Below are 14,781 nucleotides of genomic sequence, written 5' to 3'. Positions count from 1 at the left end.
ATCATAGTTATCTAAACCAGACATCTACACTGGGAGAAATTCAATTAGGTTGATTTAATGTCCTTAATATAACACCCAATATGAAATATTAAGGCTAGGACCCAACATCATATTTTATAACTTGGAAGAGGGATGCCGTAATCCAAGCTATAGAATATTTGAAGGTAGGCGAATGCCGATTCACCAATTTCCACCATGAAAAACGAAATAATTTATTAGGTTTTAATTGGATTTGTAACTCCTAGATCTTTTGAGATTCATTGAAATTTTCAATGGCATGTTTCAATCTCTATTGTGCCCTCTCATGTTTTGTGACTGGGATGTCAAGGATCACAAAACAAGGTGTGAATAACCATGCAAATATACTTGGTACCCTTAATTTTATCACTTAATCGATGTGTCGGTTAACCACACCCTCTCCACCGATCCTATGATAAACATGAAGTTACCCTTTGCCTACCTTGTTAAATCCAGGTTAGTGTGTCGGTTAACCACACACGCTCCACTAACGATTTAAGCAGAGTGCAAAGTGTAATTTCATGGGTTAGCACCAAATTCACATTTTCCTAAAGTAACTAAGATTGGGAATTTATTAAAGGTTTAGTTACTTTATAATTATCATTATACTTATAATGAAAATTATAGTCCTTGTCCTACCCGTTCGGCTAACGACCCTCCACCAGTCAAGGAAGCGATGGGTGAGAGTGGACACCCATTAAATTGCCATTTTATAGGCAGTAACCTTATACCCCCCTTATAGTCCGACTTCGTGAGTGAGGCCTACTAACGGTAAGACTGACTTGATGGTATACATATATATTATTAACTTATAATACTTTAAATTATAAGAGTTGAATTTTAACTTTTAAAACTCTAGGGTTTGGAATTAAAGTGTTTGTGAGACTTTAGAAATTCCAAAACTTGAGGGCAAGTTTTGAACAATTCAAAAACTTTTGGTTTCCATAACTTATGAGTTTAATATGGTTTTTATGAAAAAAAAAATTCAAGTTCCATAACTTGAGGACAAGTTATGGAAGACATAAAAAACATTTTATGATGACATTAAAATTAGAGACTCTTCCATTTTCATAACCTATGACTTTTAATGACACTTTAAAAGAAAAACTCTTCACTTTCCATAACTTGAGGACAACTTATGGAGTTTATAAAAACCATTAAGATCAAATTACCAATTAACACAATAATCAAGTAATTTTTCTATAAACAAGATCAAACTCATAAGTAAAGATAATTCATATCAACAATTTTCAAGAACTTAGCTAATCACATAAACTAAAACAAGTCTTGAAACTTTGACTATTATCATTTATTTAGATGAGAATAAACATTACCATAACATCAAAATCAAATTTTATGAACAAAACACTTTGCGGTAATGATTCTAATCCAAAACAGGCCAAAAAACTAAAAAAAAAAAATATTTCACTAAACAGTCACCACCTCGTGGTGAACTGGCAAATTCCAAAAAAATGTTTTTTCTTGCAAATAGACCTTGGATCTATGTTTTCTCTATTATACATGCAAATATTCAATATTCCAAGGTTTTATCCTAACTAGCATAATAGGAAGCAACTATACTTAAAAAGCCTAGTTAGATTAGATACCTTTTTATGTAGCTTGAAATCTTGAACTTTAAGAGCTTAGCCCCAATAGTGTAGAAGCCTCAAGTGGAATCACAAATCACCAAAAACACCTTGGAAAACTTGAGAGAATAGAATGCACACTAGAAATCGGCCTACTCTTGTATCCTCACACACTAGTGCCATTTCATGTGCTAAGGACCTCTTTATATAATATGGAATATTAGGGTTTCATCCATGTAAACCCTAATACCCAGGACATTTCATTTCCATAGGATCCATGGGTTAAAAACTCCATGGACTATCCATGCAAGCTTAGCCCAACCTAAATGAACTTGGCCCATACTATATATAAGAGTCCTTATTTAATTAGTTCCTTTTGATCACTAAATTAATTCTTGATCAATACTAATTAAATAATATGATTCCATATTAATATATTAGAACTTATAATATATTAATATAAATAATAAATATACTATTCTCAAAAGACTATCCTTATAAATTGTTCCGGTGAAGTGCAACCCAAATGGACCATGATACTCTCGGGTCGAATGCATACAATTAATAGTTATGGGCTTATATATATAATCCAACACTAGGTTCAAAGCAAGGTTGGTGGTGAAGGGATTCTCTTAGAAAGAAAGGAATCAATTATCACTAGGTGTTCTCACCGGTCATGAAAGTCAAGACGATTTGGGTTCCTTTCGCCATGTTGAGTGTATTTGATCTAGATCTTGAACAACTAGATGTGAAAAATGTATTTCTACATGGGAATTTAGAAGAAAAGATTTACACTCCCAACCGAAAGGGTTCCTTAACTCAAAGAAGGATCATGTGTGTGTGTGTGTTTTTGTAGAAATCTCTACATGGTTTGAAGCAGTATCCAAGGAAATGGTATAAGATATTTGATTTATTTATGATCTTGCATTTATATTTGAAACCAGTTTGAAAACTGTGTTTACTCAAAGGAATTATCACCAGATTCCTACATATATTTGTTTATGTATGTTGATGACATGCTCATCACAACCAAGGACATGGCTGGTATATATGACTTGAAGGCGACCCTGAATAATGAGTTTGAGATGAAGGATTTGGGAGCTGCAAATAAGTTACATGGATTTGTGATTCGAATGGAAAGTATAGCAGGGCGGTTGTCTACTTCTCAACAAAAGTACCTTAAGAAAGTCTTGCATTCATTCCACTTGGATCAGTGTAAACCAGTTAGAAATCCTTTGGAGACACACTTTAAACTTGGTCTAGGTAGTATACCCACAACTAATGAGGCAAGGAAGTACATGCGAATCATTTGTACTCTAGTACTACTGGAAGTCTCATGTATGTTATGGTCTGTACCATACCTGATTTGGTTCATTCAATTAGTGTAGTAAGAAGTTTTATGAGCAATCATGGAAAGGGTTATTGGGAAGCAGTCAAGTGGATCGTGCGATACTTGAAATGAAATTCATATGTTTTCTTGGTGAATGGAGCTAATATTAAAACCGACTTTGTTGGATATACGTTGACTCAAACAATAGAGGTGATTTCTTGAATCGTAGGTGACGAACGTGTTATACATTCATGTTGTTCGGATGTTCCATCAGTTGGAAGTTAACTTTACAAGATATCGTTACTTTGTCTACAATTGAATCAAATTACATGTTTATGACAGAAGGAATAAAAGAAGATATATGGTTGCGTGGGCTTGTTAAGAGTCATGGTCTGAAGGTGGAGAAGCCTATCTTATACTGTGATAGTCAGAGTATGTTGAATCTTGCAAAGAATCCTATGTATCATGAGAAGGTGAAGCACATTAATTTCAGGTTAAATTATATTTGTGACATTCTAGAAACCAAAAACTTCTCTATATTGAAGATGGATATCAAGGTAAACCCCACATATATGTTCACAAAGTCGTTTCCTACAGAGAAGTTGAAGCTTTGATTGGACATGGTTGATTCTTGTAGGAGTTAGTTCCCTTTGGGGATGGATGCCACGAAAAGGAGAGGGAGTTCTTGTTTAAGGTGGAGTTCAAAGGATACTCAAGTCAAGGTGGATATTGTTAAATGGGATTAGAACATTTAGAACTTAATGGATCACTTTGAATTTTGTGGAGCACTTGAAGTTCAATGGAGCAAATGACAGAGGAACATGTCATCTAAGATGGGAATGAATCGTGTGACAAAGGAACATGTCTTCTAAAAGGGGGTATGGAGCACCTAAGAAAGGAATATAGCATCTTGGAGCATGTATGTGCTCTCTATGATCAAGATGTGTCATGCACTATGCACAGATCCATCGTTTTGGATGAATGGGCACCATCCTTGATAAGGATGTGCCACCTTGGGAAGCAAGTACGCTATTCATTGTCAAGGTGCGCCACTTTGAATGAGAATGTGCCACTCATGAAGCCTAATGTGCCAATTATGATGGAGGTGTGCCAACATGGAAAAGGATTTGTCATTCTTGGAGAGGATGCGCCATCCCTTGCACAAGATGTGTCATCCTCATGCTTGATGCGCCCTGTTAGTGCAAGTTCGCCATATAGATTCTAGAGGAACCATGGTATTCCTTGATGAGCCACTTATGCTATGATGTCCACTATGATTCTCAAGATTGTCCAAGAATACTCAGAAGTTGAAGATGCTCTAGGATTATTGCATGATGCGCCACCGTGATGGTTGATGGGCCACTCTTGCATCATGATTAACCATTATGGATCATAATGTTTCCTCATGTGTGTTACTGATGCTCATGTGACGTACCTCAAGGATAAAGATTCCCGGAACTACTGCATGGTGGATTGTGATTGGTTGACACCTTTCATCTGCGTATTGATTAATGAGTTTCGTCCATTAGGGTTTTAGGTCTGATATCTAGTCTATAAATCAGGATATATGGTAAGTCATTTGTAATGTGTCTTGAATTCTAAAGTGATAGACGAATCTCTGTTGAATTGTACTTGTAACATATGTTTGAGAGGTCTTAAATAAAAAAAATACTTTCCTCTTGCCCGTTGACATATGTCAACCTAGACCGAATCACATACATACTATATCTTGTATGCTTCGTGTTTTACCCCTATTACTTACTAACATAATAAATATTTGAGTAACCTTTTAAGCAGGGCCGTTCCAAATATAATTCGGGCCCAAGACGAGAGAAGAATAAAGACATTTAAAATACATAAATTTTATTAACCTTTTTATAATAAGTCAATAATTAAAAAACATATTTATACTATTTTATAAATATAGCATTTTCGATTACAAAAATCCATATATTTAAAAAAAATACTTTTCTTAGATTTTTGAGATGCAAAATTTTTAATAATATATTTAAGATCGATATTTTTTAACATATCATTAATAAAGTCTATACAAATTTTTGGTCCCTTCAAAAGATAGATATTGGACAGTCGTTTCTATCGCCCAACCTCTAGGAGAGACCTACATTTAAGAAAAAATATATTTTTTAGTACTAATTTTAAAAAAAAAAGAAAAAAAAAACTTATTAAAATGATAAAAGCTTTTAAAAAAATACCATTTATCTAACTATGTCGATGTGCAAGACTTTTTAATATAAAAAAACGAGTCTCAGTATGAGTGGGCACCTGCCAAGCCCCACCTACACGTCCAGCATTCATTTGTTGAATACTCCGTTTTATTTGTTGGTACAAAAATTTACATGATTATTTAAACTAAATTTTAAACTATAATATTCTATTTAAAATCATCATTTTGTTTTATTTGTTGGTACAAAAATTTACATGATTATTTGAACTAAATTTTAAACTATAATATTCTATTTAAAATCATCTCTAATAAAAATGAAGGTTATTTTGCCACATATTATATTATCATTCAATTTATCAAATATCATTTTAAAGTTATTTTTAATTTTTTTTTCACATCTTATTTTATGAGTTTTCTATTTTATTAAATTATACATAATATTTTAATGTGTCAATTATAATAAATATATAACAATAAATGAATATTAATTTTATTAATAAACTTTTCTTTTAATTTTAAAATTCTCAAAATTAAAGCTTATTAGTTTTTTTTATTTAAATTATTTGTAAAATTTAAAATATAAAAAACATTTACATTATAATAATTTATTATTTTTTCTTATTTTCTTATAAATTAAAAAGTCTCAAATATTTTATCATTTATATTTAATTTTTTTTAAATTAACTGACTAATACATAGATGTCACGGAAAGACACCCCTTTACTTGTAGAGTACTACATTTTTTTGGTAGATTTTTCTACAAAAACTTACATGTTTATTTGAACTAAATTTTAAACTATAATATTCTATTTGAAATTTGTTTAATCTTTCGATTAAGATATTTTCATCAACGTTGTGCGACTATTCTAGAAATATGTCAAACGAGAGAATTGAATTTTCATAACTGTTCCAATACAAATTGTCTCCTCACATTTAGAAGTGTAATCACATATATAATTGTTAATCATTTTATTTATTTTATATTTTTTCCTTTTTGTGCATTAAAATAATATTTTGTCATATTTGGAAGATTACAATTTAATGATATTTCTATATGTCCTACACATACGTGTTATATCCGGGGTTTCCCATAATCTTAAACCGGCTTTAGAATGTAACAAAAGCTTAATTACTAAAAATACAACCATAACACGATATATCTCTTAACAAAAACAAAAGCAAAAGATAATTACTAGGTGCATTCCCTAATAAAACCAAATATGCACTATTTGTTATCATCTCCTTATCCCTATATAATAACTCCACTAGCTTTGGGATACTCAACCATCCGACAGAATTGATTCAAAATGGGCTCCCTTCCAACCATGACTATTCTTGAAGAGTCCCAAGTATCGCCACCACCGGCCACCGTGTGTGACCGGTCGTTGCCACTGACTTTCTTCGACTTCTCATGGCTAACCTTACCTCCAATCAACACTCTCTTCTTTTATGACCTTCCAATCACTAAAACCGAGTTCACAGAAAGCATCGTTCCTAATCTGAAAAACTCGTTATCGATCACCCTTCAACATTTCTTTCCTTTCGCTGGTAACTTGATCATATTTCCTTCTCCTGATCAAAAACCGGAAATTCGATATATTGAAGGTGATTCAGTCAAGGTTACGTTTGCTGAATGCAACCTTGATTTCAACGATCTTACAGGAAACCATCCACGAGAGTGCGACAAGTTCTATCATCTTATACCTCTTCTCAAACAGACTACTAAAGTCTCCGATTTCCTAACAATCCCGGTCTTCTCAGTTCAAGTTACACTTTTTCCGAACAACGGATTCTCTATTGGAATGACGAATCACCATAGCTTGGGTGATGCTAGCACCCGGTTTTGTTTCTTGAAGGCGTGGACATCGATAGCTCAATCCGGAACAGATGAGTTGTTTTTAACTAATGGGACTTTACCCGTTTATGATCGACTTGTCAAATACCCGAAACTAGATGAAAGTTATCTGAAGAACGCAAAGGTGGAAACTTTTAACGAAGAGTATCAACCACAAAGCCTTTCTGGGCCAACTGATAAACTCCGAGCCACAGTTATCTTGACGCGAAGTGTCGTGAATCGGTTGAAGAAACTGGTTTCGACCCAACTTCCAACGTTAGTATATATATCATCTTTTACGGTTGCATGTGCATATATCTGGAGTTGCATCGCAGAAGCACGTAAAGATGAGGCAGAACTATTCGGTTTCACTATTGATTGTAGGGCACGTTTGAATCCCCCGATCCCAGCAGCTTACTTTGGTAATTGTGTTACGTTTACAATGGCGTTGGAGAAAACCAGTCTTTTAATGGGAAAGGAAGGATTCGTGACTGCTGCTAAATTGCTTGGAGAAAGTCTACACAAGACCTTGAACGATAAGGATGGAATCGTGAAAGATTTTGGGTCGTTCGAAGATTTGTTCGCGAAGATGATGCCAACGTCATGGATAGGGGTTGCGGGAACACCGAAGCTTAAATTTTACGATTTGGATTTTGGATGGGGGAAGCCCAAAAAGCATGAAACAATTTCCATAGATTTTAATGGATCCATATCCATGGCTGCCTGCAAAGAATCGAACGAAGACCTGGAGATTGGTTTGTGTCTTTCTGCTACTGAGATGGAGGCTTTTGTTAATGTCTTTAATGATGGATTAGAGGCGTACGTACGTGTAGATTAATTGGATTATCTTGATTGCTTTTTATATTTTCTTGTTGAATTGTGGATTCATGGTAATTACTAATTATGGTTATGATTAATGAGTGTAGCATGTGTAACATCCGATACAGTTTTTTTGCTTTGGTCATAAGTGACTACACGTATATTAAGTCATGCATATAATATAGCTTTGTTGACATTTCAATAAATACAATATATTATTATGTTAATTCGTTTATAAACACTGTGCACCACCAATGAGTCCTCTTTTGCGTTGCTGTCTTTCTAAATAAGGACAAATAGAACATTTTATGTCGACAAAGGAAAAAAGATTGATAAACAACAAGCCATATGTGGTAATAAATTATGTAGGGTGAATTACAATATTATATTTGCTTAATCATAAATATAAGATAAAATTGCCAAAATATTCTCTTGGTTAGGTTCAAAAACATTTGGTGGTGCATGAATTGTCAAATTATGAATCTTTTTAATTATTTTTTATATATACAACTAAAATTACTTTAATACCCCTATTATTATATTTTTCTATTTTTTTAACTTAAAACAAAAGAAGAAAGAAAACTAATAAATAACCTCCCTCCCCACCCTTAATCACCGACTCCAAAATCGTTTGGAATCGAAGGCAGATGCCTTATTGCAACGTGGAGCATGGATGGTGATTGCAAATTTTGACTTTTGATTACTTAGTTCTCAATCTTAACCTTTTGTTTGCAACTTCTTATTATCAAATTTTGATTGCAAATTAATTCTGCCTCACTTAGTTTTGTACTTATCCATGTTATTGATGATTTTATGAATGGCAACAAATTAACAGACGATTTGAACAAAGACAAATTAACATATAAAATATTAAATTACAACATATCACTAGACTATGAAATCGACAATTACATTGAATAAGTAAACTCATTTACTCTCAAATTATCTTCCATATATTTGAACGAAGTGAAAAGCTTGTTAGTTAAATAAACCTCTAACAGTCACACGTAGACACACATGATGAGAGCTTAAAATCAATATGTGGGAACATGGTTGAATCTCCTATAATCGGTTATACCATACCATGGTCTATTTAAGTACAAGTTAAAATTGAACATTTAGTATCTTTCGTCTAACAAAGACACCTCTAAGAAAATATATAGCTTTGGATTTGAAACATGCATCAACATAAAAAAGTTGTCATACAGTTTTAGTCAATTAAATGGAGGATTCATAAAGCCTTTTTCATCAAAGAACAATCTGAAATTTTTAATAAGATATATTGACAAGTTTGTTGACAAGTATGCAGTGGACCAATCATTTATTTGTTGGATCAACCGGTTAGTTAATTAATATGAAAAGTTTTATTATATTAGGATAACTTTGATTCTAGAAGGTTGTTTTTTTTAGTTTTAGTATTAGATGAAGATTCTAGTTTAATAATTAGTATAAATATGGTTAATGTTTAGAATGTTTAAGTTGTTATAAAATATGATCAAATAACAAGATAAATTATAAAGTAAAGAAAGAATTCAGAGTAGAGAGAACTTTTATTCCAATACTTGTGACGAAATCATTAAGTTTCTGATACATATGGCTCATTATTTATACTATCCAAATAAGATGAAAGATGAGCTATAATATGAATGTGCATTATGATGGTGTAGTATTACATTCATAAAACACATTGAAATGATTATTACTAATGCTAAATAATGATGGGGAGTTATGGGACAAATGGAGAATCCAATGGTCATTCACAAACTAATATTTCATAACACTCCCCCTTGAATGACGATTGTATCACGCCTCGTTAAAACCTTAATAGGTAAAACGTCATGGGAAAAACTGTTTATTAAGGAAAAAGAGTACATGATTAATAATAGATATTTGGAACAATTGCCTTGTTAAAAACCTTGCTAAGAAAACCCAGTGGGAAAAACATAGCTAAGGAAAAGAGTACAATATGTTCCCCCTGATCATAACATCACTCAATTTCCTTAAAGCGTCGCATTCCAATATTTCGTACCATGTTTTCAAATTTGGATGTAGGGAGCGCTTTAGTAAACAAATATGCCAAGTTGTTACTTGATTGAATTTTCTGGATGTTGATGACACACTCTTTTTGAAGATCATGAGTAAAAAAACTTTGGTGATATATGTTTGGTTCTGTCTCCTTTGATAAACCCTTCCTTGAATTAGGCTTTACAAGCCGCATTATCTTCATATAGTATGGTTGGAACGTCCCTGTTAGAAGTTAGACAACAATTTTCACGAATGTGATGACTTAAATTTCTTAACCAAATACATTCACGGCTTGTCTCATGAATTGCTATAATCTCTGCATGGTTAGAAGAAGAAGCAACCAAAGTTTGTTTAACAGAACGCCAAGAAATTGTGATACCTCCACAAGTGAATGAATAACCTGTTTGGGATCGAGCTTTGTGTGGATCAGACAAATATCCAGCATCTGCATAACCAATTAACTCCGCATTTGATGAATTTGAATAATATAAGCCCATATCCATTGTACCTCGAAGATATCGAAGAATGTGTTTAATTCCATTCCAATGTCTTCTTGTTGAGCAAGAACTATATCTTGCTAATAAGTTTATAGCAAAAGATATATCAGGTCTCGTATTATTAGCAAGATACATTAGTGCACCAATAGCACTAAGATATGATACTTCGGAACCAAGAAGTTTTTCATTTTTTTCACAATGCCGAAATTGGTCCTTTTTGACATCTAAATGTCTTACTACCATCGGGGTACTCAATGGATGTGAGTTATCCATATAAAACCTTTAAGCACCTTTTCTAGATAACTAGATTGATGTACAAAAACTACATTTTTGGTGTGCTCAATTTGAAGACCCAAACAAAATTTCGTTTTACCAAAATCTTTCATTTCAAATTTTTCTTTCAAAAAAGAAGTGGCATTTTCCAATTCTTTAGGAGTTCCAATTATGTTCAACTCATCTACGTAAACAACAATTATCACAAATTATGATCCAGATCTTTTTATGAATACACATGGGCTTAATGGATCATTTTTATAACCCTCTTTTAAAAGAAATGTACTTAAACAATTGAACCACATACGGCCAAATTGTTTCAATCCATACAAAGATTTATTTAATTTTACCGAATATACTTCACGAGAATTAGGAGTTTGTGCTTCTGCACCTTAAACCCTTCTGGGATTTTCATATAAATATCATTCTCAAGTGAACCATATAAATAGACGGTAACTACATCCATCAGACGCATCTCCAATTTTTCATGTGTTGCCAGACTTATTAGATAACAGAATCTAATTGCATCAACCATAGGAGAGTATGTTTCTTCATAATCAATTTCAGGCCTTTGGGTAAAACCTTGTGCAACAAGTCATGCTTTATATCTCACAACTTCATTCTTCTCGTTTCTTTTGCGCACAAATACCCATTTGTGTCCCACTAGTCTTACTCCGTTTGGTGTACGGACTACGGTTCCAAAAACTTTTTGTTGAGTAAGAGAATTAAGCTTTTTGTTGATTGCATCTTTCCATTTTGGCCAATCTTTTCTATTTCTACATTCATCTATAGATTTAGGTTCAAGATCCTCATTTTCTTCCATAATCTTGCACGCAACATGATATGAAAAAATATCATCGACGTCTATCTTATTTCGGTTCCATCTTATTCCTGTCATGACATAATTTATTGAGATCTCTTCATTTTCATAATTTTCAAGTACCCCCGTTTCTTTTGTTATGTCATTGGACTCTTCTGGAGCTTTATTAATCTTTTCAAAAGATTCTGTTTTCTCTTTTGGACCATCAATTATATTTGCTCCCTTTCGTTTTCAAGGACTTTTATCTTTGGAACCGGTTTGTCTTCCACGCTTTAGGTTTGCCTTTGATTCATTTGTAGTTGTATTTTTTCCTTATGGGATATCAATTCTAACTGGAGCATTTATAGCTGGCAAATGAGACTTTGTTACTCTCTTAGGGTCAGTAAATGCATCTGACAATTGATTTGCTATATTTTGTAAATGAATTACCTTTCTCAGTTCAAATTCACATTGATTTGAACGAGGATCTAAAACTGAAAGTGACAATTCATTCCAATAGATTTTATTCTCCAGCTTCTTTATTTCTCTCCCTAATGTTGGAAATACTGATTCATCAAAATGACAATCGTTAAATCTAGCTGTAAATAAATCTGCAGTTGATGGTTCTAAATATTTTACTATAGATGGAGATTCGTATCCAACATAAATTCACATTCTTCTTTGAGGACCCATTTTTTTGTCGTGAGGTGGAGAAATAGGTACATAAATTGCACATCCAAACGTCCTTAGATTGGAAATATTTGGTACATGGCCGCAAACCAGTTGAATATGGGAGAACTTATGATAACTAGTTGGCCTGATGCGTATAAGTGATGCCGCATGTAAAATTGCATGTCCCCATGTCGATATAGGAAGTTTAGAATACATTAGTAATGGTCTTGCAATTAATTGAAGGCGTTTGATTAACGACTCAGCTAAACCATTTTGTATATGAACATATGCAACAGAATGTTCAATCGTTATCCCAATAGACATGCAGTTGTCATTAAAAGCTTGTGATGTAAATTCTCCAACATTGTCAAGTCGAATTTTCATAACAATCCCGGTCTTCTCAGTTCAAGTTACACTTTTCCCAACAACGGATTCTCTATGGAATGACGAATCACCATAGCTTGGGTGATGCTAGCACCCGGTTTTGTTTCTTGAAGGCGTGGACATTGATAGCTCAATCTGGAACAGATGAGTTGTTTTTAACTAATGGGACATTACGCGTTTATGATCGACTTGTGAAATACCCTAAACATGAAAGTTATCTTAAGAACGTAAAGGTTGAAACTTTTAGCGAAGAGTATCAACCACAAAGCCTTTTTGGGCCAACTGATAAACTTTGAGTCACGGTTATCTTGACGCGAACTGTCATAAATTGGTCTAAAGTTACTATATATTTTATCTTTTACGGCTGCATGCATGTGCATATATCCGGAGTTGCATCACAGAAGCACGCAAAGACGAGGCAAAACTATTTGGTTTCACCATCGATTGTAGGGCACGTTTGGATCCACCGATCCCTGCAGCCTACTTTGGTAATTGTGCAATGTTTACAATGGCGTTGGAGAAAACCAATCTTTTAATGGGAAAGGAAGGTTTCGTGACTGTTGCTAAATTGCTTGGAGAAAGTCTACAAAAGACCATGACCGATAACGATGGAGTCGTGAAAGATTTTGGGTCATTTGAAGATTTGTTCGCCAAGATGATGCCAACGTAATGGATAGGGGTTGCGGGAACACGAAAGCTTAAATTTTACGATTTGGATTTTGGATGGAGGAAACCGAAAAAGCATGAAACAATTTCCATAGATTTTAATGGATCCATATCCATTGCTGCCTGCAAAGAATCGAAGGAAGACCTGGAGATTGGTTTGCGTCTTTCTGCTACTGAGATGGAGGCTTTTGTTAGTATCTTTAATGATGGATTAGAGGCGTACGTACGTGTAGATTAATCGGATTATCTTGATTGGTTTTTATATTTTCTTGTTGAATTGTGATTCATGGTAATTACTAATTATGGTTATGATTAATGAGTGTAGCATGTGTAACATCCGATACAGTTTTTTTGCTTTGGTCATAAGTGACTACACGTATATTAAGTCATGCATATAATATAAGCTTAGTTGACATTTCAATAAATACAATATATTATTATGTTGATTAGTTAATAAACACTGTGAACCACCAATGAGTCCTCTTTTGCGTTGCTGTCTTTCTAGATAAGGACAAATCGAACATTTTATGTCGACAAAGGAAAAAAGAGTTATAAACAACAAGCCATATGTGGTAACATGGATCGACCATTTATGTAAGGTGAATTACAATATTATATTTGCTTAATCATAAATCTAAGATATAATTAGAAAAATAATCTTTATGGTTATTAAAAAGGGATAATGACTTTTAATCATAAATATAAGATAAAATTACAAAAATAATCTTTATGGTTATAAAAAAATGGATAATAACTTAAAACCATAACATATATTTCAGTTTGTATACATTAGTCATTGAGTTTTTTTGTCCATATTTTCTCATTGAATTTGTTGAACTGTTCAAATAACATCCTTATGACCTTTTATAGCAGGTTTTGCCGGTTTCCGGCATATTTGGCAAATCCGGCGATAGTCTGGTCATCTTCTCTGGCGAGACTTTGGCCAACATGAGTTTTCCGACGATTTTAAACACATCTTTAATTATTTAATCGGATTTACAGATGTGGCTCTTGAAGACGACCCACCTTTTTCCCCTATCTTAAAAATGTGAGATCCCAAAATCAAAAAAACATGGAGCTTAAAGAATATACATCAAACAAGAAACCTATTATTGAAGGGTTTCTTCTAAATTTGCAGATCTAATGAAGGATTCATATTTGGAGATCTGATGAAGATTTTTGTGTGTGTGGGTGTTCGATTCGGTAACTTAAGAACTCAAAACTAGTAATCAATTATTCATCATCATCTTCTTCTGTTCCAACTCAAGAACTGTCACACCCCCAAACCAGGCGGCGGAAACGTTCGGGGGCTGTCGCGACTCAATTGAATACCATAACATTGTATATATATGAAACGTAACAACATTCGTCACCATGCATTAATACAGTACAACCAGTAAAGTTTATATGAAGTACATTGTTTAAACATTACATTCCCAAAATAAATTGTTCGAGTCGTACGTAAATAAACTGAAAGCCATCACTGAATATGATTTCCTTTGATTCACTGGTTCCCTGAGAATACAAGTACTTTGAAAAACGTCAACATATGGAATGTTGGTGAGTTCATAAGTTGTATTTGAAAAACAATGTTTCGTATCGTTTGAAAACCACCAGAAAATCCGATATTTTCTGAAAAGAGAAGCTTTTGAAAACATTTGTGAAGATCCATAAGTTTGCTTGTTTGTTTCTA

General features: G+C 33.3%; 2 protein-coding genes and 1 pseudogene across 2 annotated transcripts; 2 read left to right on the top strand and 1 right to left on the bottom strand.

Moving 5' to 3' along the window:
* The first annotated feature begins 6,389 nt into the window (after window positions 1-6,389).
* On the top strand, window positions 6,390-8,011 carry LOC111906210 (malonyl-coenzyme A:anthocyanin 3-O-glucoside-6''-O-malonyltransferase). Its single transcript, XM_023901936.3, has one exon. It carries the CDS (start codon window positions 6,427-6,429, stop codon window positions 7,789-7,791), a length of 1,365 nt encoding a protein of 454 aa, XP_023757704.1. The 5' UTR covers window positions 6,390-6,426; the 3' UTR covers window positions 7,792-8,011.
* A 1,959-nt stretch (window positions 8,012-9,970) lies between these two features.
* Window positions 9,971-10,537, bottom strand: LOC122195468 (secreted RxLR effector protein 161-like). Its single transcript, XM_042897386.1, has one exon. It carries the CDS (start codon window positions 10,535-10,537, stop codon window positions 9,971-9,973), a length of 567 nt encoding a protein of 188 aa, XP_042753320.1.
* A 1,823-nt stretch (window positions 10,538-12,360) lies between these two features.
* LOC111906222 (malonyl-coenzyme A:anthocyanin 3-O-glucoside-6''-O-malonyltransferase-like) lies at window positions 12,361-13,326 on the top strand (annotated as a pseudogene).
* Window positions 13,327-14,781: the final 1,455 nt, after the last annotated feature.

Source organism: Lactuca sativa, chromosome 8 (genome assembly GCF_002870075.4).
Source record: "Lactuca sativa cultivar Salinas chromosome 8, Lsat_Salinas_v11, whole genome shotgun sequence".
Classification (NCBI taxonomy): Eukaryota; Viridiplantae; Streptophyta; class Magnoliopsida; order Asterales; family Asteraceae; genus Lactuca; species Lactuca sativa.
The sequence above is the reverse complement of the archived record's forward strand: the minus strand, read 5'-3'. Positions and strand labels throughout refer to the sequence as shown.

Bases quoted from the DNA above. Each gene is read 5' to 3' on its own strand.
- LOC111906210 (XM_023901936.3), top strand. From the start codon at position 6,427: ATGGGCTCCCTTCCAACCATGACTATTCTTGAAGAGTCCCAAGTATCG.
- LOC122195468 (XM_042897386.1), bottom strand. From the start codon at position 10,537: ATGGTAGTAAGACATTTAGATGTCAAAAAGGACCAATTTCGGCATTGT.